Raw genomic sequence first — 27,808 nt, forward strand, 5'->3', positions numbered from 1 at the left:
CCACACCCTTCCAGTAGCAGCCTCCAGAGACTTATTCCATAGGCCCTACTTATGTGTATGTGTGAGTGTGTATGTGAGAGAGAGAGAGAGCACAAGTGTGGGTTGGCCTCACCCACTGCCAGCTCTGGTTACACCTGTTGGCATGTGGGCCCCTGAGGTTTGGCCATAATGGAACATGGGCCTCAGGTTTAAAATGGCGTAAGGTTGGCAAGCACAAAATGAAAGTTCAAGCCCCACCAGGGGGAAAATGCTTCCATTCATTTTGTTCATATCTGAGGCAGGGAAGTTGCATCAAGGGCAAAAGAAGGCACTCCTAGGAGCACAAAGGATATATAAGGAGTTATAACTGGGTAGAACAGTACACATCTTAGACACGGGGTCCCAGATTCAGGGTACAGCCCCACCCTAGGAAAGTGGGAAGGCCCATACACACCCAGGCAAACATGAACCAGTTGGGCAGAGTGCTTCATGAATCAATAGCCTGGCTCCTTCATGAGCACAACAGACCTTTTGTCCTTTCCTTCCCCCAGCAGCCCATATGACCACTATCAGCCCACTTTCTTACCCGCCAGGCCAGTTCTTGTTGACTGGTGGACCCCAGCACACCTAATTGCTCCTCCCCCTCATTTATCAGTTGCCACATGCAATAAACCTCTAGATGACAGATGATAAAATATAAAACAAAACATCTAAATACAACAAAATCACAATTTATAATAAAGCAAATCAAACCATAACAAGAAACAAATTAAACCCCAGTGCAATCATATGAAAACTGAAAAAACCATGCAAGCAGAAACTACTCTCCATCAGATTAAATAGATTAATATTAAACAATGTTAAAATATACTATAAAGAGATCTCTCCCTCATCCCTTGTCCCTCACCCCTAACAGACTGCCACACATGCACCCTCACAGTAGTATCCACCCCTCCTGTACACCTTGAGGGGCCTGCCCCCTCAGAGTGCAGCAGGCCCTCTACTAGTCCTCAGGGCTGTCCCAGTCTGTGGGCTCCAGCCAAGGCCATACACCCCTCTTCCCAGGCCATCACCGTCCCTTCTCCACACCCTTCAGGAGTACTCTTGCCTGGCTGGAATGTATTCTTGAACTGTGATAATGCCTCTTACTCCCTGGATGAGAAAAGGTGTGGGTGTGTAAAAATCTCTGCCTTTTTATTTGGCTAGAATGCAGCCTGCTATACAAAGGTTCCACATCTCTGATACTAGGATGGGAAAAAAAGAATTCTGTCTACCACTCCCTAGCAAGAAAGAGAAGTTAACTTGAGAAGGATTTTCTGTCATCTTGGTAGCAAAGACGAAAAGCAAGTGGTGTAGTACTAAGAGAGCAAATTACTATATAAATAACACACAGAGAATGTAGCCCAGAATATAAAGTGAAATGGAAATAACTGAAGCTATAGCTAGCAGTTGTTTTCATTATTTGTATCTTGGCTTGTTCCATTACTACTGAACCATTGTAGTAACCATAGTAACACAACTTGAGGCAAATAGAAACTCAGTTTCCATGTAATAGGTCTTTAGAGCTCATCAAATTGTAATATAATGTAATTTTGTGTAGTATTATTGTATGCAGAAACAGTTTGATTCATGGTCTGTCTGCTTCTTACATAAGAATTCTGATTATTGCTAAGTATTTCTAAATCTTAAATTTGCAGTGAGTTATATGATGAAATGTAGAATAAATTGCTCATGCTCTGCTGCCTTCTCTTGGTATTGCTCTCTGTGTCCCCAGCACTCAGGAATTTATATATATATATATATTTCTATAGTAAGAAACCGAAGCATTTCATGTCTTTCCATGTGTAACTGCCACCACCACCCATCCGATTCCTTATCTGGCCAGTTTCTGGACTTTCTCAAGTTCTGTTGTATTGTTTTGAGGTAGAGCAACCCCAAATACATACAAATATTCTGAATGCTAATTTGCCATAGAATAATTTGATGACATTATGATACTATCATTCATAGCAGCAGATGTGTTGGCTCCCCATTCCCACTTCAGTGAATTTTCTACTTTGAGATTAATCCATGAACATTTTCTTCACGACTTAAAACTTCTCTTAAGGGCTCCAGTCCAAACCATCTATCAACTGTTTTCACCAAGAAATAAATTTTGTTCTTTCATGTTCATCTTCTTTAAATAATTGCATTGGGCTCATATTTTCCGATTTGAGCAGCCATTTCCCGTGTGCAATATGCTCTGCAGAAATCCAAATAAAATAAATTGGCCACACTTGTTCAGAAATCTAGTGACCTTTTCAGAATATTAGGCTAAAACACTCTTCTTTGGTGAACTGTGACTACCGTATGTTCAATTTACCACCTACTTTAGTTATTTAGCATTTCATTGTAATTAGCCCAGTTGTGTTTATTCTTTGTTTATATATTGGTACATGGTTAGCTTGTCTTTAGTCATTGGTCCCATTTTAAAGTTGATTTTTTTCTGCTTAAATCGTTTTCTTTCAGAACAAATATTTTATATGCCTTTTTATGTTGTAGAGAAGATCTTCCATGCAGTTTCTGATATTGAAACACATTTATAGATTTTAAAAAATCAAAGCTTATATCAGAGCTTTAATTTTTTCACGCTTAGCAAATGTCTTTTCAACATGACTGTTCCACATCAATGTAACTTACTGGCATTGTTCAGATATACTCTGAACAAAAACTCATTCACCTAAGGCTTGCATCCTCCCAACCTCCACTGGAGTCTTGAGGAGTTCAGAAGCTTTCACTTCCATTTTAGATTAACTGCAATTTGTCATGTCATCAAAACCCAGGCAAATTGATCAATCTTAATTTTGTTTTTGTTTTTTTAAGCACACCAACTTCAAATGATAGTTTATGAAGCTGGCCTGTTTCAACTAATCATAGTGAAGATTAACCACAATTTAGGGATCAGATTTCAAACTAACTTGCAGTTAATTTAAATTGGAAGTGTAAGCTACTGTTGATAGCAGTGATGAGGAATAAAAAGCTTTACAATTCTATTTTTGTGTGTGTGGAATATTTTCCATTTTATAAGTTCATTAGTAACAGTGAGTGGATGCCAGTCCCAAATACAACGTTAGACAAGCTTGGCAGTTTCAACATTTTTAGTTCTGTTTACTAAATACAAGTAAAACAAACAAGTTTAATTACATAACTCTGCAGGCTATCAAAATATTTTCCAGTGCAAACTGTAGATTTTCCTATGAAAAGCTATCAAAATTAGCTTTATTGAACTCTTCTAGTTCAAAATTTTCTGAAGTCTGCAACACTGGTTAGCAGCATTTATTTTTTATGTGTACCAGGGAAATTAAACTTTCCAAACTAATGCCAAGTAGTGCAGAATATTCTGTGTGTTCTTGATATCTTTATATAGACAGTTGTTTATACTGGACAAAAATAAGACACTACTTCTCATAGATGGCAATATTTTTATTGTATTTATCAATTTTATATCCCACCCTTCCTCCCAGTAGGAGCCTAGGGCAGCAATATGATTATTGCATGTTATCAGGGTAGGCAACATAAGGCATGTTGCTATAGCCACAGAGGATTTTCTTCCAGAAAAGGATCACATCTTGTTTATTACATTTTTATCCTGCCTTTCCTCCAAAGGGCTCAGGGCAGTATGCATGGTTCCACCCTTTTTTAATAGCCTCACAACAACTTTGTGAGCTAAGTTAGACTGCAAGATTGCAACTGTCCCAAGATGACCTAGACAGAAGATACCTTAGAAGATGACAGCCTTTCCCAACTGTTGGGTCTCCAGATGTTGCTAGACTACAATTCCCATCATTCCTGACCATTGGCCATACTAGGTGGAGCTGATGGCAGTTGTAGTTCAGTAACATCTGGGGACCCAAAGGTTGGGAAAGGCTGTAAGCTGGGCAGGAATTTGAACTTGCACCTCCCTAGTCCAAGGCAGACATCCTGTCTACTACTGCACACTGATTTTCTCTCTGTCTGTTGCACTCACACACTAACTCTCCATGTTTTATGTGAACCACCTGTGGCACCAAGCAGAATGGTTGCATCAATATGTCTGATATGTTTGAATTTTAGAGAAGCATGGATAAAAATCTGAAAATGTGGAGTTAGGGTATTAGATTGAAATTTTATTTCTAGTTCACCTAGCAAAAGTAGCTAAGCTTTATTTAAAATGTACTATTATACTTCCATCTCTGCTGTGAAAAATATTTGTGGCTTCTTTTATGAATGAAATTAGAGAAGACATAATTTAAACAAAGCCAAACAGCTGTCCAAGACGGTTGTTTCATAATTCATGTATAGTCTGGAGTTTAGTGGGTGGTCTCCCTCACGTGGGCTTCTTTTTGAATAAAAGGGGGGGAGGAAAGTAAGCTTGAGCTGTATGATGTTAATGTCACTGCATTACTCGGGGTTCAGATGATCATATAATGGATTTCCTAAGCCAAAGTGCATTCTAAAATTTGATATATGCTTAGGAACAAACTGCATATTTCATTGTAATATATGGCCTGCAGTTAGATGTGGGCTTCTTTCTTCCTCAACAGTAAGGTGGTGGGCATTCAACATCAGAACTGCCACTTGTAGGGAGGGGAAGTTTAAGCTTTCCGTCCCCACCCACAGTCACCCCCAACTACCCATAACATGACAGTTACCAATAGAAAAAAAAAGCCCCAATAGATATCAGTATTGGCAACCGCTGTGAGTGGGGGGATCATGGTTAGGAATGGAAGGATTAAACTTTTCCTCCCCATGTGCAGTGGACCTAATCCTGATCAGGGTGGGGATACTTTGCTGAGTCAGTCTATGTATTAAACATAACGCGCTGTTTGACCTAACATAATGCCTGGTTCATTCAAAAAAAGTAAGCTTTTCCACTGCCCGTGATTTTAATACTTCACAAACAGAATATATTGTAGCAAAGTATTCATATTTCACTCTAAATAAATAATATTTAATTATGACAACTACTGTTACTGTCACTAAACAATATTGATTTTTTAAAATTAAATTTAAGGCTTTTTTGAAGAGACTTGAAGCTGTGAAACCAACAGTTGGTATGAGGCGTTCAGAACAGCTTATGGACTATCAGCGGCAGATGAACTACCTTAGTTCAGCTCCAACCCCAAGGCGAGGAAAGTCTGCTTTGAGCCACCACAGCCCCTCTCGTAAGTAGCTCTAATGTGGTATTTGTATTATTCAGTCTGTATATTCTATAATAGTGAAAAATGCTTGCAGGCAGAGATGCACAATCATGGAAGTCTTCACTCGCCTGTCTCAACATGATTCAAATGTGTGAAAAGACCGCAGAATGTATAAAGCCCAGTATTTAGTCTAGTGATGGATCCCACTTTGAAAGCATTCCGTCAACCTTACAGGCAGTATCAAATTCAAGTTCGTTCTTTGTTCATTATCCATTCCTTGTACTGCTCCAATTTTTTTCCTCCCAAAAATATCAGTATCAATATTTTGAAAGAAACTATCAATATTTTGAAAGGAAAGAGGTTTCGGATCATCTTCCTCTGCTATTATAAGCTTGGCTTGCTTCCTCCCCACTTGGTGCTTGGATTATTCGAGTGGAGGGAGTGGCATACAAGAGAGAGCTGTAGTGCTGTGCTGTTCTGTGAGTAAGAACGATATATTAGAGGGGGGAAATCTGGTGTTGAGGAAAGCTGCTGAAGTTTGGAGCGAACAGGATCACTCAAAGGTAGGGAATATGCAGACCATTGAAAAGTCTGGTGCTAAGTCAGAATTGTTGCCTATCCTTAATTTAGTTCCGTATGGAACCTCCATTGCTCGGTGTGTATTGGCCTTAATAGACTTCATATCCCAACTATGTGTGTTAAGAGTTAGATGTAAAATATATTTTTTAAGAAGTCTCATTTTCAGCTTTTTATTGTAAACAATGCTTTGGGCAATGTCACTACAAAATTTCCACTTTCCAGCTAAAGTTGAGGTGCCTTAACTATTTATATAATTCTTGTTCCCCATTTGTAAGGGAAGAAGAACACATTATTGTTTAGATTTTTCCAGTACACAGGAGTGTTTTGGGTTAGGGATACAAGTGAACCAAATTTCAGATTTCTTGGCGGTGTGGGGTGCATTTCAGCGGGGAAGCATACATTTTATGAGTTGGATCCAAAGAGTTTTTTGTACAGGCAAAAGCCACAACTACTTGTGGAAATGGGGGCATCTCTCATTCCTGCCAAGCCATCTCTGCCACATCCTATTCCATTCTGAAAGTCCCAAATCATCAGGAACATTGGCTTTCTGAGGGCTCAGAAGATGGCAGCAGAAAGGAGAAAGCCCCTTTCCATGAGCAGAGCTGCACTTGCAGGTGTTAAGAGTCTAGCCCAACATTTCTGATCATAAAATGTGGAGTTCTTTGTATAGATTTTTAGAGTGTTTTGTTTTTCCAAATGCAGAGTTCCACCACTTCTTTATAATGTTCTCTCTTTTCTGTGCCCTTCCTGACAGGAGGTACTTCACGAGCATCTAGTCACAGTGCCTCCAGTACGGTGAGTCGAAGGAGTGAGAGGCCTGTTTATGACTCATCCAGTGGTGCCCTGCAGCGATTGAAACCCACTAATATTCGTGGTGCCTGGCTATAAGTTATTTGCACTTCGCCACCAGATTTTTAATTCTGATGTATTTGCAGATTGCTGTTAAGTCTGTGCAAGAGTATTGTAATATTCACTGTTGGTGATTAAAGGACACTGTAAAGTGATATTAACTACGAACAGATACAACATTGGCTTGTTTTGTTTTGTTTTTGTGAGCAAGCAAAATCTCTATTATATCTCGGATAATATGTTCCCAATCAGTGTTTCCACTGATAATATGTTTGTAGAAGGAAAGTGGCGCTGTAAACCTTATTTATATTCTTCAATCTCTAAGTTCAGATTTGCAAAGTAGAGGGTTGAATTGTTGCACTTTTGGACCAGAAGTATAAAAAAATGTGTTTGATTTTTTTAACATACAATAAAAATTTATATTGGTATAGTTGCTCAACCTTTATTTCTTACGATGTAGCTGATATTTTTAATTTAGCATGATCAATTTATGTGAAGTCTTCAACATGAATTACATCACTGGTGTTGAATATAATTATTTATAAGGTCTTACGGAAATGATAGAGAGACCATACGCAATGCAATTTAACTCTGTTACTTAATGGTGAGCCTTGAAATGGTCACGGTCAGTTGCAAGGTGGAGAGCATGAACTGAGTCCTTTCAGATGAGTTTATGCTTTTTTGCTTTTTCTTCGGTGCGATATTCCAAGAATGATTTTTTATCAGGTCTCCATACTTAATACTGAGAAATGTGATATTAAATACTTTAACATTGCTTGTGGCCAGTAGTGGTCGGTGGGGAGGGGTGATGACATTTACCTGACCTCCCATTACCAGCATTGCTGCACCTTACTAGGAGGGGTGAGATGATGGGGAGGTTGGTGTGGCACAAACACACTGGCAGAAACATTGGTAAGGTGCAGTGATGCTAGTGACGGGAGCCCAGGCTCGACTCCACACTGTCCGCTACTACTTGTAACATAACCAGTACTTTGTCTGCTGTAATAACTTGACAAACCAATCTTAATTAAAAGAAGCTTTTCTTTTTGTGGATTAAATTCAGGACCTTGACAGCAATTTTAATGTCTTAAGCAGTAAACATTTACACATTGAGTGGAAAATAATGGTCTCTATGAACTAGAGCTGTCTTATTGACCTCGTAATGTAACACTTGGATAGCTCTGCCAGTGTGAAGTATTTGCACAGTTATGGTGATTGAATTGTTCCTTATAGGGTTTCATTGTTTCTTGAATGAAGTCTAAATAAACAGCCATTTTGTGGGTGCATTTTTTAACTGTAAGCACTTTTAAATCTTTCCTTGACAGTTTTTTCCCTTCATAAAAAGCACAGTGTGTGCTAGTTTTAAACAGTGTCATATTAAATGTTTTGCTTGATTGATTTATGGGAAATATGAAACTTGTATGTCACTATTTTTAAAGCTTTAAGTAAATGAACAATTGAATTATATCTGTTCATCATTGCACTTCCTTTCTGTGAGCATTTTATCCAAGTATTGTCATGAGTCCGTCATAAACCTGACCCGGTTCAGTTCCAGGACTAAATTCCCAAACCCAGGGCAATTGATCCTTGCAAGGTACAATTACCTTACCAGGGCTGAGTAGCTAACAACAACCTTGCAAGGTAGGTAGATTGCCACCACCCCTTAAACTGGTCAACCACTCTGGGCCAAGGGGAAACCCAAAGTGCCAGAAATAGACTTGCCAAGGATTCCAACAGACAAGAGCCAAAGTTACACTCCTTGTCTTGGAGCTTTAGGTAAAATAACGAAATATACGGTAGTCCGTGGGCAAATGACCACACACTCCTCCTGAAATGAACACACGAAGGTAAATAAGAAGTAGCTTTATTAAATATAAGTGCAAAAAAATAGCAGCGAAATGGTTCCTTAAAACCCACACCCAGAGGACAAGGTAAAATACAGAGAGTTACAGTCACAAAACAAAATAACAAAACTGTCTAGCCTATTCTATACTTAAAAAGAGGTAACTTGTATAGCTCATGGTTCCACATCTCCCCAGAGATGCATAGCCTGGATAGCAGATGGAAAACTGAACCGCACACAGGTAACACCAATAGGCCTGATAGAACCCAAGAGAAAAAAGGCTGAAGTTTGAATCCTATGGGCAAGTCCCTAGCAACAGGCAAGAATTAATTAGCCAATCAGGGGGCTTTCACATGATGCAATGCTCTCAAGTTTTTGCGCCTAACTGGCACGTACTTCCCAAGCCTGTGGCCTTGATTGTACTAGTCACTACTGATAAGCAGGTGTTCTTGCTTGGTCCTAATTAATGAGCTTCTGCTGTGAAAAAATGCAAGTCATTGCTCAGACAAGAGTCCCATTTCAGACAAGAGAAAATCCCCACAATTTTTTGCCACAAAGCCATTTTAGATTCAGGCTTTTTTGACAAGTATTATGAACAAAATGAGATAAATTTAGATCTTATATTTAGTAAGTCTGTCAGAGTCAAATTTCTGTTTCTAATTAAAAGTTATTTCTCTAATGGTTGCGAACTCACTCTTTGTCGATCCCCCATCATTTCTTGATATAGGAAATGTTTCCATCTTAAACAACAGTTCTATAGAGAGTGTATTTTCTAGTTTGTTTGGAGTGCATTCTTGTTAATTTCTGAGAGATACCTCACACAGTGCGAAGCAGCAACATGCATTTACCACAGTATGTCTATGTTTCACAGAACCACAGCCCATCCCAGCTCTTTAGTGTATGGTGTATAATAGAAATTTTACTATATAATAAAAAGGTAAGACTTTATCCCATCACACCATCATGATGTCATGCAGGGGGATGTTGAGGGTGTGGCTTCATGGGAGGCCTCATGGTAGGGACGAAGGCTCCCAGGAGCTGGCTCTGTGGCTTGCCTAGGCTGCCACTGCCCACTTGCTCATCTCCCCCTGGTTATTCACTCTCTCACTCTATCTCCAGACTACTCTAAAGGTATAAGAGGGGAAGAGAGGGGGCTTAGCGTGGTCTTAAAGGGGGGGAAAGGGAGGGGCAACAGCGAGGTCTAAAGCAGGACTTAGCAGTTACAGGAGGTGAAAGGGGAAAGTTTAAGGGTTTACCATGGGGGAAATTGGAATTGGTCAGGGGTGGAGGGAGTTTGGTGAGGGTAGGCAGGGTTGGCTAGCAAAGCAAGCAGCAGCAGCAGCCCCTAGTAAATAAATACTGTGGTAAGCACATGTTAGTTACCCATATCTTGGGGGGGGGGGTTGTGTGTGATAAAATGTTTGATTTTTAATTTTTTTAAATCAAAATTTATATACCACTTGATCGTAAAAAACCTTTAGGTGGTTTACAAAAGACATTAAAATTATCAAAACAGTTGAGAAAATATTTTTGAAACAAAAACAGCAATGTACATATACAATGTGTGAAGAGGCCCCTGTGTCACTAGTGATCATATGCAAATTTTGGAGCTTCACAGAAGTAAGAGTTAAACTTGATTTTATGTATAAGCAAAGAAAGGTTTAACTGAGGATACAGAGCTAACTTAGGTAAGTACTGTATATTAAGATACAGAGATACAGCGCTTGTTCACTTTCACAAATACTGTCTTGCTGGATTGGACTAAATATCCAGCTAGTCTGGCATACTGTCAGTTGCTCATTAGGAAAGGTCACACATATGACATAATTGGGATAACCATATCCTGCTGTTTACCTCAAGCATCTATTAAGATGAGTCTCACATTGAGTAGTGATGTCAACATTTATATCAGAATGCAACTTTCTCCAGCTCAAAATGCTTAGTGTTATGAGCTGAGTTCCATTCCCCTGAGAATTTCTTCATTATCTCAGAATGGGATTAGTAAGAGTTTCCAGGATGCCTAATGCCCCTACTAAGTCTTAAGACATCCTGGAAAAGCTGCATGTCCTTGGGGTGTAGGATGCTGGTGCACAGGAACCTTAAAGCATTCCCAGTGCTGATGAACGGAGTCCGTCTTGCAGAGTCATAATAGTCACTGCCACTGAAAGGTGAGTTTTGGATGAAGGAACGGGCTTGGATGCTTGTAGGAAGAGGATTTGGGGACCCTCAAAGATGATGGAAGGAGTCATTCAGGCTTTGTTATGGTCCTTTTATTTATTTGTTTTTATTTATTTGTTTCATTTATAGACCGCCCATAGCGAGTGGCTCTCTGGGCGGTGTACAAAAAGGTTAAAATACAAAATATCAACAATAAAATCAGACAACAAACAATAAACACAAGCAGCAACTAAAGAAAAAAAGAAAAAAGAAAAAAATTTAATTATAACATAAACGCTTAAAATCCCTGGGAGCATAGCCAGGTCTTAACCTGGCACCGAAAAGATAGAAGCGTAGGCGCCAGGCGTACTTCTTCGGGGAGGCTGTTCCACAGTTCGGGGGCCACTACAGAAGCCTAGAAGTTACCAGAGCATGAACAACTGAGGCGAGGTCATCCCTGTCCAGATAGGGGCGTAGCTGGGCTACCAAGCGAAGGTGGTAGAACGCATTCCTTGCCACCGAGGCCACTTGCGCCTCAAGAGACAGGGAAGGATCGAAAAAAACTCCCAGACTACGAACCTGTTCCTTCAAGGGGAGTGTGACCCCATCTAGAACAGGGTGAACATCCACCATCTGGGCAGGGGAGGCACTCACCAACAGTGTCTCAGTCTTGTCTGGATTGAGTCTCAGTTTATTAGCTCTCATCCAGTCCATTATCGCGGTCAGGCAATGATTCAGCACATCCACAGACTCACCTGTAGAAGATGAAAAGGAGAAATAGAGCTGCGTGTCATCAGCGTACTGGTGGCAACGCACTCCAAAACTCCTGATGACGGCACCCAGAGGCTGCATGTAGATGTTAAAAAGCATGGGGGACAAAATCGACCCCTGAGGGACTCCACAATGGAGAGTCCAAGGTGTCGAGCAATGTTCCCCAAGTACTACCTTCTGGCGACGATCCGCCAAGTAGGAGTGGAACCACTGCCAAGCAGTGCCTCCAACTCCCAACTCCGCGAGTCTCCCCAGAAGGATACCATGGTCGATGGTATCAAACGCCGCTGAGAGATCAAGGAGAATCAACAGACTCACACTCCCTCTGTCCCTCTCCCGACAGAGGTCATCATACAGGGTGACCAAGGCTGTTTCAGTGCCAAAACCAGGCCTAAAACCGGATTGAAACGGATCCAGATAATCGGTCTCATCCAAGAGCACCTGGAGCTGATTGGCAACCACCCGCTCCAGAACCTTGCCCAAAAAGGGGATATTTGCCACCGGTCTATAATTGTTCAAGTTATCTGGGTCTAAGGAAGGTTTCTTCAAAAGAGGTCTCACTACTGCCTCCTTGAGGCTACTAGGGACTACTCCCTCACTCAAGGAGGCATTTATCACTTCCTTGGCCCAGCCGGTGGTGCCAGTCCTGCTAGCCTTGACCAGCCAAGATGGACAAGGATCTAGAGCAGACGTGGTCGCCCGCACCATTCCAAGCACCTTGTCCACTTCCTCAAGCTGCACCAACTGAAACTCATCCAATAATGAAAGACAAGACCGTGTTCTGGACACTTCAATGGATTCATCTGTCGTAACATCAGAGTCTAGGTCCCTATGGATGCATGCGATTTTATTTTGGAAGTGCCCTGCAATGTCGTTACAGCGAGCTTCAGATGTTTCAATGGTATCTTGAGGACCACAATGTAAGAGTCCTCGTACAACCCTAAAAAGCTCTGCTGGGCGGCAGAGAGATGTCTTGATAGAGGCAGCGAAGTAGGACTTCTTCGCTGCCCTTACCGCTTTTATGTACGACTTAGTAGAGGCACTTACCAAAGCATAATTGCATCCATCTGGAGTTCGTCTCCATCTGCACTCCAGCCTCCTTCTCTCTTGCTTCATCACTCTCAGCTCCAGGGTATACCACGGAGCTGTATGAGCTCTGCATCGAAGAGGGCGCGCGGGAGCGATCGTGTCAATAGCCCGGGCCATCTCTGTATTCCACAGTTCGACCAAGGCCTCGACAGGAGTGCCAGTACTATCAGCTGGAAAAACTCCCAGAACCCTCTGAAAACCCATAGGATCCATAAGCCTCCGGGAGCGGACCAACTTAATAGGTCCCCCACCCTTGCAGAGGGAAAGAGTCGTCGTAAGTCTAAAACTCAGCAGGCGGTGATCTGTCCATGACAATGGAGTAGATGAAAAATACCCCACCTCCAGATCACCATCTCCATGACCAGTGGCGAAGATCAAATCAAGAGTGTGACCCGACACATGCGTTGGGCCAGTAACAAATTGAGACAGCCCCATGGTTGTCATGGAGGCCATGAAGTCCTGAGCCGCTCCAGATAAGACAGTCTTATGAACGTTGATATCCCCCAACACCACAAGTTTGGGGGACCTCAACAACACCTCCGAGACTATCTCTGTCAGCTCAGCTAGGGAAGCTGTTGGGCAGCAAGGTGGGCGGTACACCAACAAGATTCCCAGTCTGTCTCCTTGGCCCAGTACAAGGTGGAGGCACTCTAGACCAGTCGTCATCTGGACAGGATGCCTGGTGACAGAGAAAATACTCCTATAGACCACAGCGACCCCGCCTCCCCGGCCCTCAGATCTGCCATAGTGCTGCACCGTATACCCAGGTGGGCAAAGCTGAGAGAGGGCAACTCCTCCCTGCTCACCCACCCAGGTCTCGGTTATACACGCCAGGTCGGCACTCTCATCCACAATTAAATCATGGACAAGGGAGGTTTTATTATATACCGACCTGGCATTCAAAAGCAGCACCTGGAGATCTAAGGGCTGGCTGATAGAACAACCAGCAGTTCTGTGGTTTTGAGGAGAACCGGAACAAGGCACAGACACAACTTGTCTGGGGCGAGTTCCCCTTACCTGGCATGTTCTCCTCCTAACGCCATACCTCCCATTACCCATCACTATGCTAATTGGGGGCCCCGGAAGCCCCCCCGTTAAATACAAAGCATGCTCTCCAAGGCACATTTTAAAAATATTTAAATACAAACAAACACATTCACACAACAACGCATAAAAATACACATAAATATACACAAACACATCCACACAATCTCATTCATACACACAACAGACAAAACAAACAGACAATTAAAATGCACTATTAGGGATTGCACATACACACTGATGATACCACTAGTGTAACGGGTTCTAAATTTGAATATAGCCAAAGATAGTTTACCTATCAGTTTTTAGCTCCCATGTCTCATAGATAGTGATAAGACCAATTCTTCATATATTTTGTTTAATCTTGTTTTTACTCTGCTTAACCTAATGCCAAGAGGTAAAGATCAGTCTCCAAGCATAAGAGCTTTTTAAATTGTATTAATTCCAAAGTGGGAATGTTACATGTGTGCTTAAAAGGCCTACTGAAATCAATGCAATTTAATAAGTGCTAAACTTTGGCTGGATTGTGCTTAATTGGAGTGTTCTTTGTCAAATGATTTTGCAAGTTAACAATGTTGCACAAATAAATACTTGTTTTGTTTGTCCTAGAACAACCAATTTTATAGGATGGTCTTTCTAGTATTTTGTGAGGATAATCTTCATTCTCCTTCCTGCTGTTTGGTATGACAGTAGTCTGTTCAATTACAATGTAGACTGTTTATTTGTCCCACTCACCCCATAAACTAAAGAGGTCCCAAACTTTTCAGTCTTTTTTATATGGAGGCGCTGCCGTTTCCATGGTCTGGAGCACAGCAATGTACTTTTTCAGATGGAATGGTGGAAGCATGTCCAGCATTCTAAATACACATGTACCTTAGCCTGTTAAGATTATGACAGTCATTTTAATTCTTTTCCTAATCATTCCAAACACGGTGCCTTTTCAGTGCTACAGCACATTGAGATTACATTTTCAATATGCACTGTAGGCCCAATTTATCTCTTGGTGTTGGTTATATTATTTATTATATTTATAGCCCACCTTTCCTCCAAGGAGCTCAAGGTGAACTACATGGTTCTCTCTCTCTCCATTTTATTCTTACAATTGTGTGATGTAGGTTTGGCCAAGAGACAGTGACTGGCCCAAGCAGGGCCAGCGCCAGAGGGCAGCCAGGTTGGGCCCTGGCTGAGGGCCCTTCAAAGGCCCTTCCTTAGGGCAGGTGGGTAGTACCACCTTCCATGATCCATGGTAGCGTTGGCTCCCGACCCTGCCGTAGATCACCCCCTCCACCATCGCACAGGCCTACAATACCCACCTGCACGTCCACCTACCTTTTCCTTGAAGTAAATGCTGGCTGCGCTGCGAGCACATGCATGCCATCAGCCAAGATGGCGGCAGGGGCATCAGCTCCTTAGGGAAGCCTTGGCCACCATCTTGGTTGATGGCATGCATACGTGCACAGCACAGCCAGCATTCACTTAAAGGGAAAGGTAGGTGGAGCATATGTGCAAGTGCTGGGGCCCGGGGCAGGCTGGTGCCTAAGGGCTCTGGCATGCCTGGTGCCAGTCCTGGGCCTAAGATCACCCTGTGGGCTTCATGGTTTAGTGCAAATTTGAATCATGGTCTTCCATCCCTTATATAGCCTATAAACCCATTACAGTAAACAGGAAGTTGGGAATTTTCATCTCAATAAGTACTGCTTTGCATTTACTGCAAGTTCGAGAGGAGAAGGCAGTTTTACTTGCAGACTTAAGAATATAGGAAAGTGCATTATTATATTGAGTCAGACCTTTGGGCCATCTAGCTTGGTATGGTCTACACTGACTGGCAGCAATTCTTCAGGATTTCAAACAGGAGTCTTTCCCAGCCCTATCTGGAAATGGCAGGGATTGGATCCAGGACTTTCTGAATGCAGCGTGTATGCTGTACCACTGAATTATAGCCCTATAATGAAATATTATATAGGGAGATCATATGGCTGTGTCCAGTTGCTTTTTGCACCATACCAGCAGGACGATTAAAATACCCTTATTCTTTTAATACTCTAATTCATCCATCTTGTCTTTGAGGTTTCTCAAATCTTCCATTTTAGGATACATTTCTATATCAGCTCCCTTTGCTGTTGAAGTTGTCTATCCTGCTGAAAGCAGAAGAAATATATTCCAGTGTTAGTAATGACCCATGAATGCAAGAGGACACAACTTCGTTCTGGAAACTATGTAGAGTTGTGGATTTCACATCTTTGCTTTGTGTTTCATAAACTTGACTATGGGCTGATTCACACTGGAGCTAAAATTTGTATTGAAGACGAAGCTTTTCCCATTGCGACACAGATTCCAATCCTGTTTTCCACAACCTTCAAACCCGCTGTTTTCTATTCACATAGTTGGAGTTCCTATTGAAAGGTTTAGTATCACTGTTTCCTTGTGGTCCTGCCACAAAATTTACATGTTTATTGCTAATGGAGAAGGGGAGGGGGCACTGAAACCGGGACAGTGGGGGGGGTGTGCCATTGACATGAAAAACTTTTTTTTGTTAGTTTTTCAGTCACACAACTTGTGTGACTGCTGCCTAAGTATTTAGTTGTTATGCACTCTGGGCTGCCCCGCTTCTATCGCACCAGGGCATTGCCGCTGTCACCACTGCCAGCGACACTGTGCAGGAAAGTCACCGGAGTAGTTCAGCTTTGCTTTTGCACAGCCCAAGGAAGTTTGGGTGGGAAACATTCAAAAGAACAGGAGTGAAGGAAGGCAGTTTACTGGGCGAGTAAGGGGCGAAAGAAAGGAGGGCTGCAGCAGTTCGGGAGCAGTTATTCGGGAGTTTCTTCTTGAGCCACCAGAAGTAAAATGAGATTCATGGAGAGTTTAGCGGGCAGAGAAAGGGGAGTATTTGAAAGTGACAATCCACCCCCCACCAAAAAACATCAGAGGAAAGAGCCTACATGGGAGGAGCACGGCAAAACGGATATGGTTTTTCCTTCACTTACCACATTTTCAGCGGGCTGCTTTGATTTGGATTTAAAGGGAAAAGCAGCAGCGCACCTTCCCTTTGCCTGCAAAGTCATGTAAACTGTGCAAATTAAATGGGGGTGCAGGTGGCGCCCATCTCACGTTAAATATCTGTGTGACCAGCCCTATGTCAAGAACCAAGAGTGCCCAAATGAAGCAATCATACTGGAGAAAATATTTCCCAATAGGCAGTAGGTGTTCTTGTTCATAACTAAAAGTCAGCCTACAGGCTATTTAGTAGTTTATGTTCAAACAAGTCACATTAGCCTGTGAAAAATGGAAGAGGGACTGCTCCTAGTATCACACCCTTATTGATTTAAAGCATTTTACCCTATTCTTCAGCCAAGAAAGATACTAGAAGTTTGAATATGATTGATAAAAACAGGGCAGCCCTGCCTGCAGGTTTTCTATCTAAAATGTATGACACATGGACACAAAAATGGATTTTCGGGGGGGGGGGAGGAAAACAAACCTGGGCATTAATTCTCAAATTGTAGCTCCCTTAATGAACAGTTGTAATGGAAACAGTTCAAGGAGGGGAGGAGACATCATGGCCAGCGTTTACCTCAGCAGGAGAGGTAGGTGCGGGCAGGTACCGTGGGCCTGGGGCAGGCTGGTGTCCAAGCGCCCAGTCATGCCTGGGACTGGCACTGTTCTCAAAGCTAATAGAGGAGCCATGCTCCGCATCACTCCCTTCAACCATGATGGCTGCTACCAGCTGACCACACAAACACCTGCATGCAGAAAGGTCCATGTTCAGTCCCAGGCATTTCCAGTTGAAAACATCAGACAGCAAGTGCTGGGAAAGATCTCTGCCTGAGACCCTGGAGGGTTGCTTCCTCTCAAGAGTAGACAACACTTGGCTAGATAGGCTAAATGTCTGGTAGATGGCAGCTTCCTATGTTAAAAGCATATTCTCAATCTATGTATACTTGGTGCTTTCTGTTCTGTTAGGTTGAAGCAAGAAGAGATTCACTTGGAGGAAGAGTTCCCCAGGAAGAGGAAGTGATAGTTCAACCACTCTGAAATTGTAGCTCTGTGAGGTGAATAGAGACCTCCTAACAACTCTCAGCACCCTTAACATACTACATGTAGGGCCTGCCTTCTTGGTCAGTCTACCCGGTTTCTGCCTCTCAGTTTGGGAGTCTCCCCTGAAATGCAGCTGACTGCCTTTTTATCCTTCAGTTGTGTGCATTCCTCAGCTCTGCCTGTATTACTGGAAGGAGGCTCCCTCCCTTCAGGTGAGCTAATCTATCCTGCTGGCAGCTGCCTAGCTGGCATCCTGCAGTTCTCAGGATTCTTTGAGGGAAGGCATCGCTTAAATATTAGGCAGGCGCCATCTCTGCTATCTTTTCGGCGCCTTTTGAACTTTCCTCTTTCAACAAACCTTTTAAGTTGAGACCTATCCCAGTCTGCGTCTGTGTTAGAATTGCTTCTAATATGTTTTCTTTAATAATATGTTTTTAACCCTTTTTTTGTTTCTAAATGTGTTTTTAAAGCTTTTTAAAAATGTTTTTAACGTTTTGTTTTAATGTATTTTAAGGTCCAGTCAGCTTATCAATCACAGAACTTAAGGGTCAAACTAGTTTCAAAAGAAGAATTGGGTCTTAATTTGTTTTCAGACCATTTGCTAAGTTGTCTGCAACAAAAATGAACACACTTCTGCTTTTAGAAGGCTGCATTGCACTGTCACAATTTTTGGATTTTTTTTCAAATTTAAACTGTGCAAGACTAAAGGGTAAATATGGCTGTGGGCACACAGTTGTTTCAAAAGCAGCCAGAATGGTTTTTCCGGCTGTGTTTTGAAGTGACTCTGCCCTCTGCCCACCACATCTCCCTTTCCCACTGCGGCCTTCAGACCTTTCAGGACAGCCCACAGCAAAATGTTGGGCCAATCACTGTCTCTGCCTGAGCTTGCAGCAAAGCTTTTCCATTGGCCACACCTGGAGATAAAGGAGTTGATCTACTAATCAGTTGTGAAACTTCCCTGAAGCTCTTTTTTTTTTAAAAGGAAAGCCCTGATACTGATCTGAGGAGATTTTAAGAGTAGAAAGGGGTGGAGTTTGACTAGCATTGTGTATCTCCATTTTTAGAAAATAGAGACATGCTGGAACTGGCATAACAGTAAGTGTGTCTCTGCCCTATGTCTATTCTAAAGTAGTCCTTATGCTAGATTTACCCAAGTAGTAGAAACTACACATTGTAGAATCTGAACTTCAAATTGCTGTTAGATCACATTTTTGCTGCTCTAAGCAATAAATAAATAATCAGCCTCCCCAGAAAAAGGGAGTAGATTTCACATGAATTTTCCCATTTTACTTGTTTCTTCTTGCAAGGTTTTGGATGCACAGAAAAATATCACCTACCTGTGGTCTCATGGTAGTATTGCTCTACATTCTGCTCCTTACATACAGCTGCTAGGGTCTAATACAATGGGCACAATTCAGCAGCTGGCCAAAGTCAAGAATATTTAAGTCCCATTGACTTGGGTAGGAAAGTCAAGCATGTGGAAATCAGTGGGTCTCACAAGTGCTTAACTCTGAAAATTGTGCCCATTAATAAATCTGTACAAAGATGTGTGTGTGTGTGATAACAAAACAGATATTTTTATTTTACTAGTACAACTTTTCGGCTTCCACCTTCATCAGCTGCTAACATACAAATGGTGGTGGTGTCCTGTGCAATAATGTCTTAGAAAACTAAAGGTTCACTTTTATCCAGACGTTTTAGAAGCTAGATTGTTACTTTGAATTGTCCCCCCTCCCTTTCTTCTAATAATGCCCACAGTACCTAATTAGCAATAAACTTTTCTAATATGAAATCAGGAAGGATTGCCAGAAACCAGGACAGCTGAAAGCAGTGAATCAGCATAATAGTACATGATAATTTGCTCACTTCTTATTTTAGGCTAAAATGTGCTTTACATTGCTTGCTATTATGAGGCCTCTGGAGGCATTTAATTCAGCAGAATGCTCTTAGGTGTGTCTTCAATCATTGTGTAACTCATAATTAACGAACATCTTGATGATTACAATCCTCCAAAATGCATAGAAGAGATCCATGCTTGAGGATGATCACATTTCAAGAGATGGAATTTAGTGGACAGCCTAGAAATCTTTATTCTGACCAAATATTCAATGTTAGACAGTCAAAAAACCAAACCAAAACATGTGGGGCTTGGGTTTTTACGTGAACAACAACTCTCTATGCCAGCCTTTCCCAACCAGTGTGCCTCCAGATGTTGTTGGACCACAACTCCCATCAGCCTCAGCCAGCATTGCCAATGGTCAGGAAAGATGGGAATTGTGGTCCAACAACATCTGGAGGCACACTGGTTGGGAAAGGCTGCTCTATGCCATACAACAAACTTTCTGAATTATGCCCAGATGTCTTGGCTATAATGAGGCTTTACCATGGCATCTTTTCTGCTTTCAGGTACATGTAATGTTGGGCCTACATTGAGAATAAAAGCCTCCAAGGATTTGTGGAGAAAAACAGAACAGAAAGGGTGTGTTTGTCAGTATCATTTTCCCTTTTCAACAATGGATTTCTTAATACTTATTTTTGCTTGTGTAGTAAGTGAACAACAGCTGTAGCAGCTCTTTCATAAAGATATGAGAACTCAATGCTTCAGATCTGAGCTAATCTCTATGTAGTAAATGCAATTATTGCAGTGGCTACAGGAAGCACACTGCTCTGTTTACAGATATTGCCAAATGTCAACATGTCATTTGTGAAACTCTCATAAGAGGATTATTAGCATGGATTATTATCAATCTGCCTTTATAGTTTTAAGACTTTGTCTGGACAGGAAATACTCCCTTTTACTTCTACAGCAGCAAGGTGGCAACCTACAAAAGGCCTCTGCCTAGCAGCAGAGCAGACGGGGATGGAAGTGAAACCAACCCCAACTAGACTGTCTGTACAATTCAAGGTGTGATGTTGGTTCAAGATTCTCTCAAATCTTGCCTCTTTAGAGATCTAGTCCCAACTCTCATTTGGCTACAGTGCAATGTTTTTAACAGCAAAAGACTTGGGTGAATCAGGCACATGCTGCATGTATAAACATCCTTTTTAAAAAATGTTTTGGGTTTGTATTTTTAAAAAAACATATTTTGATACTTTGGTATACTTCAGAGCTTGGACAAGCCTGTAGTTACCTTCCTCTTGTGCCTGGATGGAGCTGTTTTTGCTACATAAGCGTCAGCACTCTAGCCTGAACTTCAGAAACAGAGGGAATGATAAGAAACAGATTCCAAGATGTGTAGTGTAAGCAATGAGAACCAGAATTACTGATTGCAAAAAGGTGATCTATGATCCATCGCAACAGTGGTTTAAAACAGTTTCATTGATTAATTTCCCATCAGTTCCAAGTTGCTGCCACCGCTTGCTATAATTACATACACACAAACCTGACACTGGATGATGTCAATGACCTTACAGGACACTGCCCCCAAAGTGTCACATGGAAGATTCCTCCTAAATATTGTGAGACTTTTTTTTAAAGAGATCGCTAGGGTGTTACACATGTTGTCAGTATAATATATGGGTCACAGTATTTGATGATAGTATGTTGCCATATATTCAACAAATACATTAAGAGCATGAGATGCTCCTTTTCTTACTGCAGAAACAAATGGAATTCCATAGTTTCTCTTGCTCTGTAGGAAACAGGCCGCATCTCAGTGGTAGAGCATGTGCCTTGCATTCAGAAGGTACCAAGTTCAATCCCTGGCATCTGCAGGTAAGGCTAGCAGAAAATCCCTGTCTGAAACCCTGGAGAGCCACTGCCAGTCAGTGTAGACAGTACTGAGCTAGATGGACCAGTGGTCTGACTCAGTATAAGGCAGCTTCCTGGGTTCCGATGTCAGTTGGTTCACTGTAGCATGCATAGCAGGGGTGGCTGACCTTTTTTTGACCCAAGGGTTACATTCATCCTTGGTGGGTGTGGCTACCTCATTCCCTCAAGACACATTTTCGCATGCATTCACACACACAGGGACACAGATCAGATCAAGGGAGGGTGTAGCACAGGAGATTGTGAACTGTCTTATATCTAACCTAAGATACATCATCATGACTAACTTATGTCCATTGGATTCACTGGGTCTACTCTTGGATATGACTTAATAGGATACAACCCTAAACATTGTAGGCTGCAATCCTATACCTACTAACTTGTGAGTAAATCCCAATGAATTCAGTGGGACGTACTTCTGAGAAGACATATATAGGACTGTTCTGCCAGTCTCTTCTTAAAAGGAAGCAATTTCCCTTTGTTTTGCTGGTACTTATTTGAATGGGGCATTTAAGATTAGAGTCCAAAAGAATTGCTCTCTTCCTCACTTCCTTGCTCTTTGTTTCTTAAGTTTCAGATGAACATGCTGTCTATTATGGTTTTGATGAACTTTCCTCTTAAAATACTTGAAAGTTGTTTTTAAGTGTGGGGTATTTTTAAAGATGGATATCCTGCCCTCACATGAGATTCCCAGTAGTCTCCCAGCCAGGTTTCCAACACGTACTTAGCGTCACATATGTTACAGCATCTGGTGTTCAGGACCATTCAATCTCTTCTCTCATCTGCCCCATCTTAGAATTGTTGATTAATCTCCAGCTTCATAAAAGTAGTTACTTTGGGTCTCATATTCCTGACTGCACCCCTTTTTCTCTGACTGATTTTCCTATGGGAACAGCTCCATTCTAGGTATGCAAGTATGGCCACATCTGTCTGCACATATTGTTCAGCTGCAAACTTCTAGCAGTGCCAAAGGAGAACATGAGCCAAAACTAAAATACTAAAAAATGTCCTCAAGCAATTTAAATCCTAATGAGATAAAATTTTTGCTTGCCTCGTGTGGAATTCTAACCTGCAAAAAAGGGATTGCCTGATTTGAATCCAGAGAAATTCAACATAGAAATCCTGTTGAAATTATGCTTAGCCATATCTAGTTTGTTTCATCCCCAGTCCTGCACTGCAAGGTACACATTTTTGGCAGTGTCGACTAACATGAGTCGGAATCATTCACATTGTTACAGTTTTTGGGTGGCACAGGAGCAAGGCAACTCCACTTGGCAATATTACTGACAAAAAAGATTATGTCAAGAACATTTGTGGACAATCTAACTGTGAGATGTACCAGTGTTTTCCAAATGCCAAAGTGTCTGAAGCTGCCTTTACAGGGGATTTGCCGTGATAAAAAAAGAAAGAGATTTGACTTAAATAGTATTTATTGAATTCACATGTGTAACTAGCCGCCTTCAAGAAACGCACTTATACATAGGAATATATTATTGGATATTTGTCAAATATATTTATATATACAGAGGCCTCTTTAGTTTTCCATACAAAAAAGTTTGGCTATGATCTCATGAACAACCCACTGATCTATCTTACGATACTGCAACCTGGTCTCGGAACTGGATTTAACCCATGAAAGCCAGTTCTATTTCCCTAGGAAATACTTCACTCCCCGTTAAACCACATGTAGATACCTTACAAAAGAGAACATACATTTGGATCAAGCCATTTGAGTCTTACACGTATTTCTTGATCTCATCATACAAGACCAATACAAAAGCACCACCCATGCCTCTCAGCACATTGGACCAGGCGCCTTTGAAGAAAGCCTTGCCTCCTTCATCTTTAGCTATCTTCTTCCAGCAGTCAATTGTGCCTTTGTACATGATATCAGCTGTGGGAGACAAACACGGACAGGTAAAACGTATTTGCCTTACTCAGAGAAAAATACCAGGGCAATATAGCTTAAATTCCCCAACCCTCCAAAAACCTGGAATGATGTTCTCTGGTCTCAACTTGCTTCAGCAGGAGCACAATGAAGCTGTAATTCTTCCCACACCCCAAAACATATTCAAATGTGTTGCCATATTCTAGGAAAGAAGGAAACTTCCTCCCTTTTATTTGAATACATGCATGCTAAAATTCAATATTATGTAATAGGCAAACAAAGATAAATATAATTACTCAAAGATTGCAAAACAAATAGCACTGTACTTTTAGTGTACTTTACTACTAAATGTAAGCATCTTACACACCAAATAGAAAAGCCCCAATATGACATCAAATAGCATTGCTCAAGGAAAGCAATTCAGTAATAATTATTAAGTCCAATTGCATCAACTCCAATTTTAGTTCTTAAGAAGGTACTTAGTTTTAAGCCTGTTTAGCTTCCCTTGAGAGTTTGAAATTAAAAAAAACATTGAGGTGTTATAGAAAGAGCTATTTGCTTACCTCCTTTCCTGCCAGACTGCATCATCATCCTACGTCGTACAGTGTCAAAAGGGTAAGACGTCAGCCCTGCTACAGCAGTAACAGTCTGCGCTATCATCCAGCTCACTATGATGTGCACATTCTTTGGATCAGGCATCATACCTACCATCAGCAGTAGATTGCCCAAAGATAGTAGGAGAAAAAGAGGGGCGAGGGGAGGCATTATCAGTACCACCTCCCAAAAGACCAATGATACCAAATAAGCTTTGGGTTACACCTATCAATTCAAGTCACGTGGCAGACATCTCCTTACTCAGCTAACACCAGAGGTACACATACACAGACACTGTCATGTTTCAGAGCCTAGTATTTGTAACTTTCCCACATAGTGAGTTCATTCATACAATCATTAGTTACAGGAAAGTTCAGGGCTGTCAGCCAAAACAGTTAACCCTCCTTCAGAGATACAAATGTGTATCTTAGCCTTCCTCCAAGAAGCTCAGGATGACAAACACAGGTCTGTCCCACTTTATTCTCACAACCTTGTGAAATTAGGTCAGCGAGAAGGAATTTGAACTCAGATCTTCACAGTTCAAATCCATCACTCTAACCACTACACCACAATGACACTTTTAGGGAATTGCTTCTACCACTAGCACTTTACAATGATGTGGGGGCCTAAAGAAAAACATCCTTTGGCTAGGAGGGAATATCTAGCCTTCAGGAGGAGGATATGCATCTCTACTGACCTCCTGGCAACGTGGGCAAATATTAAGAGATGCTTAGTTGAAGGAGCCTGGAAAGCTTGCACAAAAGAGTAATTGGAGTATTTGAGTACCAGGGCATGGGAAAGCCTAGAATGTAAAACTGCCTGATTTCCTATGTTGGCAGTTTTTTAAAAAAAACTACTAATTCATGTATAACCCTATGAAGATTGCTCATTACTACATGCAAATCATACTCATACATCTTTGAAAAGATTGGATGAGGAGGTGGATATTTAAGAACTGTGCTTATTTTTTTCTTTCTAGAGGAAGCAAATGCCAAAGCTATTGCAATTATAATTATAAACCTATCAAACCAAGGAGGACCCAATTTCTGGAGCATGTTTAAATAGTTTATATTCTATACCCAGTGTAAGTGCTACACTTCACAGAATCTAGGGTGTGTTTTGCCACTTTCAAGACCTCTACTGTCATGAACAGGCTTCCCTTTCTTACCCTTAGCTGTATCATAGATGCCAAAATAAGCAGCTCTGTAGATGATGATGCCCTGGACTGACACATTGAATCCCAAGTAGAGACCCTTGAGGCCATCGGATTTGTAGATCTTGGCAATACAGTTGCCCAGCCCAGTGAACTGCCTCTCATTCAGCCCTTTGCCCACATCAGCAGCTAGCCTGGTCCTGGCAAAATCCAGAGGGTAAACGAAGCAGAGAGAAGTTGCTCCCGCAGCACCCCCAGAGGCCAGGTTGCCTGCAAAGTAACGCCAGAACTGCTTGTGCTTGTCCACACCCCCAAGGAAGATCTGCTTGTACTTGTCCTTGAAGGCAAAGTTGAGGGCCTGGGTGGGGAAGTACCGGATGACATTGGCCAAGTTTCCTCTCCAGAAGGAAATGATGCCCTGCTCCTTCGGGATCCTTACCACACAGTCAATGATCCCTTTATACTGCTTGTCAGCTGTGATCTGTTGGCTGGCATGCTGGACCTGTTAAAGGAAGAAAAGGAAGCAGAGAGAGAGAGGGAGGAAGGGAGGGAAGAAAAAAACCATTGTGACACATGTCGTTATACACAACCTCTCAATGGGAAGAAACAGCCATTTCTATCTTTCACACCTGTAGCCTTATCTTTAATTATTGTTTGGTGCCAAAGCGAGTCATCTATTTGAGATTAGTGTCACCTCCTACAGCACCAGGACATAACAGCTGCACAGAATGAGCATCTATAATAGCCTACCTGAGCATCAGAACTGGAAAGTATAGGAAGTATAGTTGCTTCTTCTTCCAAACAATCCACACCCTGCCCTCGTGAAGTTTTTGCTAGGCTGCATGCTAGCTTGAGTTCCTCTACTATGCACACACCCCTTTTTTTTTAAATCAAAGTGAGTAGGTGACATATACTATATTAAAGGGAGAGAGATTGGCTATGTATGCAAGCAATCATTCTTCCATTTATGCGGTCCTCTCAAGATGTCAAGTTCTTCAGCTGACCTCCATGCACCTACTGATCCTAGTAGCAAATAGCATTTATGTCTCAGGTTAATATAAATGAAGGAAGTTGCTTAATACACATAAAAGTTCCATTCACAATAGTTTTTAGTGTAATTTTTACAAGTTATTGAGCTTAATGGTGGTCTCCCATACACACACCCCAAAAAGAAAAGAATAAAACATCCAAGATTTCAAGCATTTCTCCGAACATTCACTACACTTACAGATCTGTGCTATAAACAGAGCCAAGGAAAAAGAGCTCTGCTGGTCTTGTGTAATCAGAACTGCACAAGTGGAGTTTCCATATTTAGTCACTTCAGGCTTGAGCCCATCTGACAGTAGAATGCCTGCTGGGCTCCCAAGTCACAACTCTACAATGTTAGCTCTAGGCAGGAGATTCTTTCCTTAGAGATACAGTAGAGCACCTTTTGAGGACTGCATACTTAAGTCATCACAACTACCACTTCTTACAAGGGATGCACGAGTTTCTAAGCCCGAGAATTACTAGACTACTTGTTGCCCTTTTCAATCTGGAAAGAATGTTCCTACCATTTAGGTCCTCAGACAGAACAGGTGCGAGTTAAACATTGGGATAGCTTATCCTCCTGCACTCATACACACAGAGACATTTAGAAACTCAACCTCCTTACCTGTAGCAGCAATTTGACTCTTTCAATAGGCGCTACAGCCGTTTTGGAAATAGCTGCAGCTATACCACCAGCCAAAAAGTCCTTAAGAAAACTGAGAGCTTGGTCAGACATGGCGGGGGCAAATCAAAGCAACACGCCAATCGCCCCCTCCCCTTTCTTCTTTTTTATTTTCAACTTAGGAACTGCTGGCACTTCCCCATCCAGATACACCCCCCGCAACCAAACCACCCCTTGTTCCAAATGGACGGACCCTTACCTATTCCAAATATTTATAGCCCCTCTGGGTCTCGCGATAAGAGGAAGGCCGGCGAGGGGCTGGTCCGCGCGCACATTGGCTGGGACCCTTTAGTCGAAGAGGGCACCGGGGCAAATCCGCCATGCTGCTCTTCCCTGAAGGGGCAACCCTCGAGTGAGGGACGTCTCGGCAAGGGCAAATTAAAGTTATCGGCTCCCTGTTGGAGAACGCTATGTCACGGCATGTGCTCGCAGTATTATTAATAGCACACGAGGCGGCACGGGAGGGGGAAGCTAATACTTCGGACAGAGGAATTAACCCGTCGACGAGGACGACAAAAGTCCTTGCGAATAGCGCAAGAGACGCCGCGCGATTAGCTGAGGGAAATTGGGGGCGGGGATGAGTTCCTAAGCGGCCCAAGGCAAACGAAGATCCGCGTACGGCCCTTCCGACTGCAGAATTTTTTAAAAGATAGATTTGTGCTGTTAACGGTTTAGTTTACACAACTTTGCGAAGTTGGCTGATCCAGTGATTGGCTGAAGATGAGCATAGAATTGAAACCAGGACCTCTACATCCATGCCACACTATCCTCTACTCAGGGTCCCAGTACACCCAAACATCATTTTCCATGTGTACAAATATATATATATTGCACACTGCCTGAGAAAGACTGAATGACTTTTTTATTTTTTTAAATTTACGTGGCCACACATCAATAAATATTCCCAAAGTGGCTTGCAATAATAAAATATATAATAATTAAAAACAATATAATACAACAAAAATTTAATGATAAAAAATATGAGCTAACAGGCAGCAAATTAATAACCAGAGACTGCAGGTAGACTGCCTTGACTGTGTAGTACTACTTCAGCGTGATCCTAAACTCTTAACTCGAATGCATTGGGACTCAGGACTGCAGTCTTGACTAGAGTAGCCAGCACTTTTTTCTTCCTGGTCAAGTTCCTGTGCCTTAACTAGGCGACACTTTCCTATCATTGCATCTCCT

General features: G+C 41.9%; 2 protein-coding genes across 4 annotated transcripts in view; one reads left to right on the forward strand and one right to left on the reverse strand.

Annotated features, from left to right (window-relative positions):
- CFAP97 (cilia and flagella associated protein 97) overlaps nt 1-6,994 on the forward strand; it is a 29,763-nt gene extending 22,769 nt beyond the window's left edge. For all 3 annotated transcript variants that reach the window (XM_061583807.1, XM_061583808.1, XM_061583806.1), the window contains 2 exons: nt 5,012-5,162; nt 6,472-6,994. In XM_061583807.1, the coding sequence (XP_061439791.1) occupies nt 5,012-5,162; nt 6,472-6,605 (285 nt within the window). In that variant the 3' untranslated portion in view covers nt 6,606-6,994. The remainder of the gene's footprint in view (nt 1-5,011; nt 5,163-6,471) is intronic.
- A 15,692-nt stretch (nt 6,995-22,686) lies between these two features.
- Nucleotides 22,687-26,815, reverse strand: SLC25A4 (solute carrier family 25 member 4). The gene is made up of 4 exons (XM_061584333.1): nt 26,564-26,815; nt 24,925-25,411; nt 23,726-23,866; nt 22,687-23,168 (listed from the first exon to the last, which is right to left on the reverse strand). The coding sequence occupies exons 1-4, from the start codon at nt 26,672-26,674 to the stop codon at nt 23,011-23,013; spliced, it is 897 nt and encodes a 298-aa protein (XP_061440317.1). The 5' UTR covers nt 26,675-26,815; the 3' UTR covers nt 22,687-23,010.
- Between the last annotated feature and the right edge of the window lie 993 nt (nt 26,816-27,808).

This window comes from Rhineura floridana, chromosome 9, assembly GCF_030035675.1.
Source record: "Rhineura floridana isolate rRhiFlo1 chromosome 9, rRhiFlo1.hap2, whole genome shotgun sequence".
Classification (NCBI taxonomy): domain Eukaryota; kingdom Metazoa; phylum Chordata; class Lepidosauria; order Squamata; family Rhineuridae; genus Rhineura; species Rhineura floridana.

What these genes read in the sequence shown, in the direction of transcription:
- SLC25A4 (XM_061584333.1), bottom strand. Translation starts at nt 26,674, where the DNA reads ATGTCTGACCAAGCTCTCAGTTTTCTTAAGGACTTTTTGGCTGGTGGT. An exon ending in GAGTCAAATTGCTGCTACAG is followed by an intron (nt 25,412 to 26,563) that starts GTAAGGAGGTTG and finishes TTCCTTTAACAG; the next exon opens with GTCCAGCATGCCAGCCAACA. An exon ending in GCAGTCTGGCAGGAAAGGAG is followed by an intron (nt 23,169 to 23,725) that starts GTAAGCAAATAG and finishes TGTCTCCCACAG; the next exon opens with CTGATATCATGTACAAAGGC.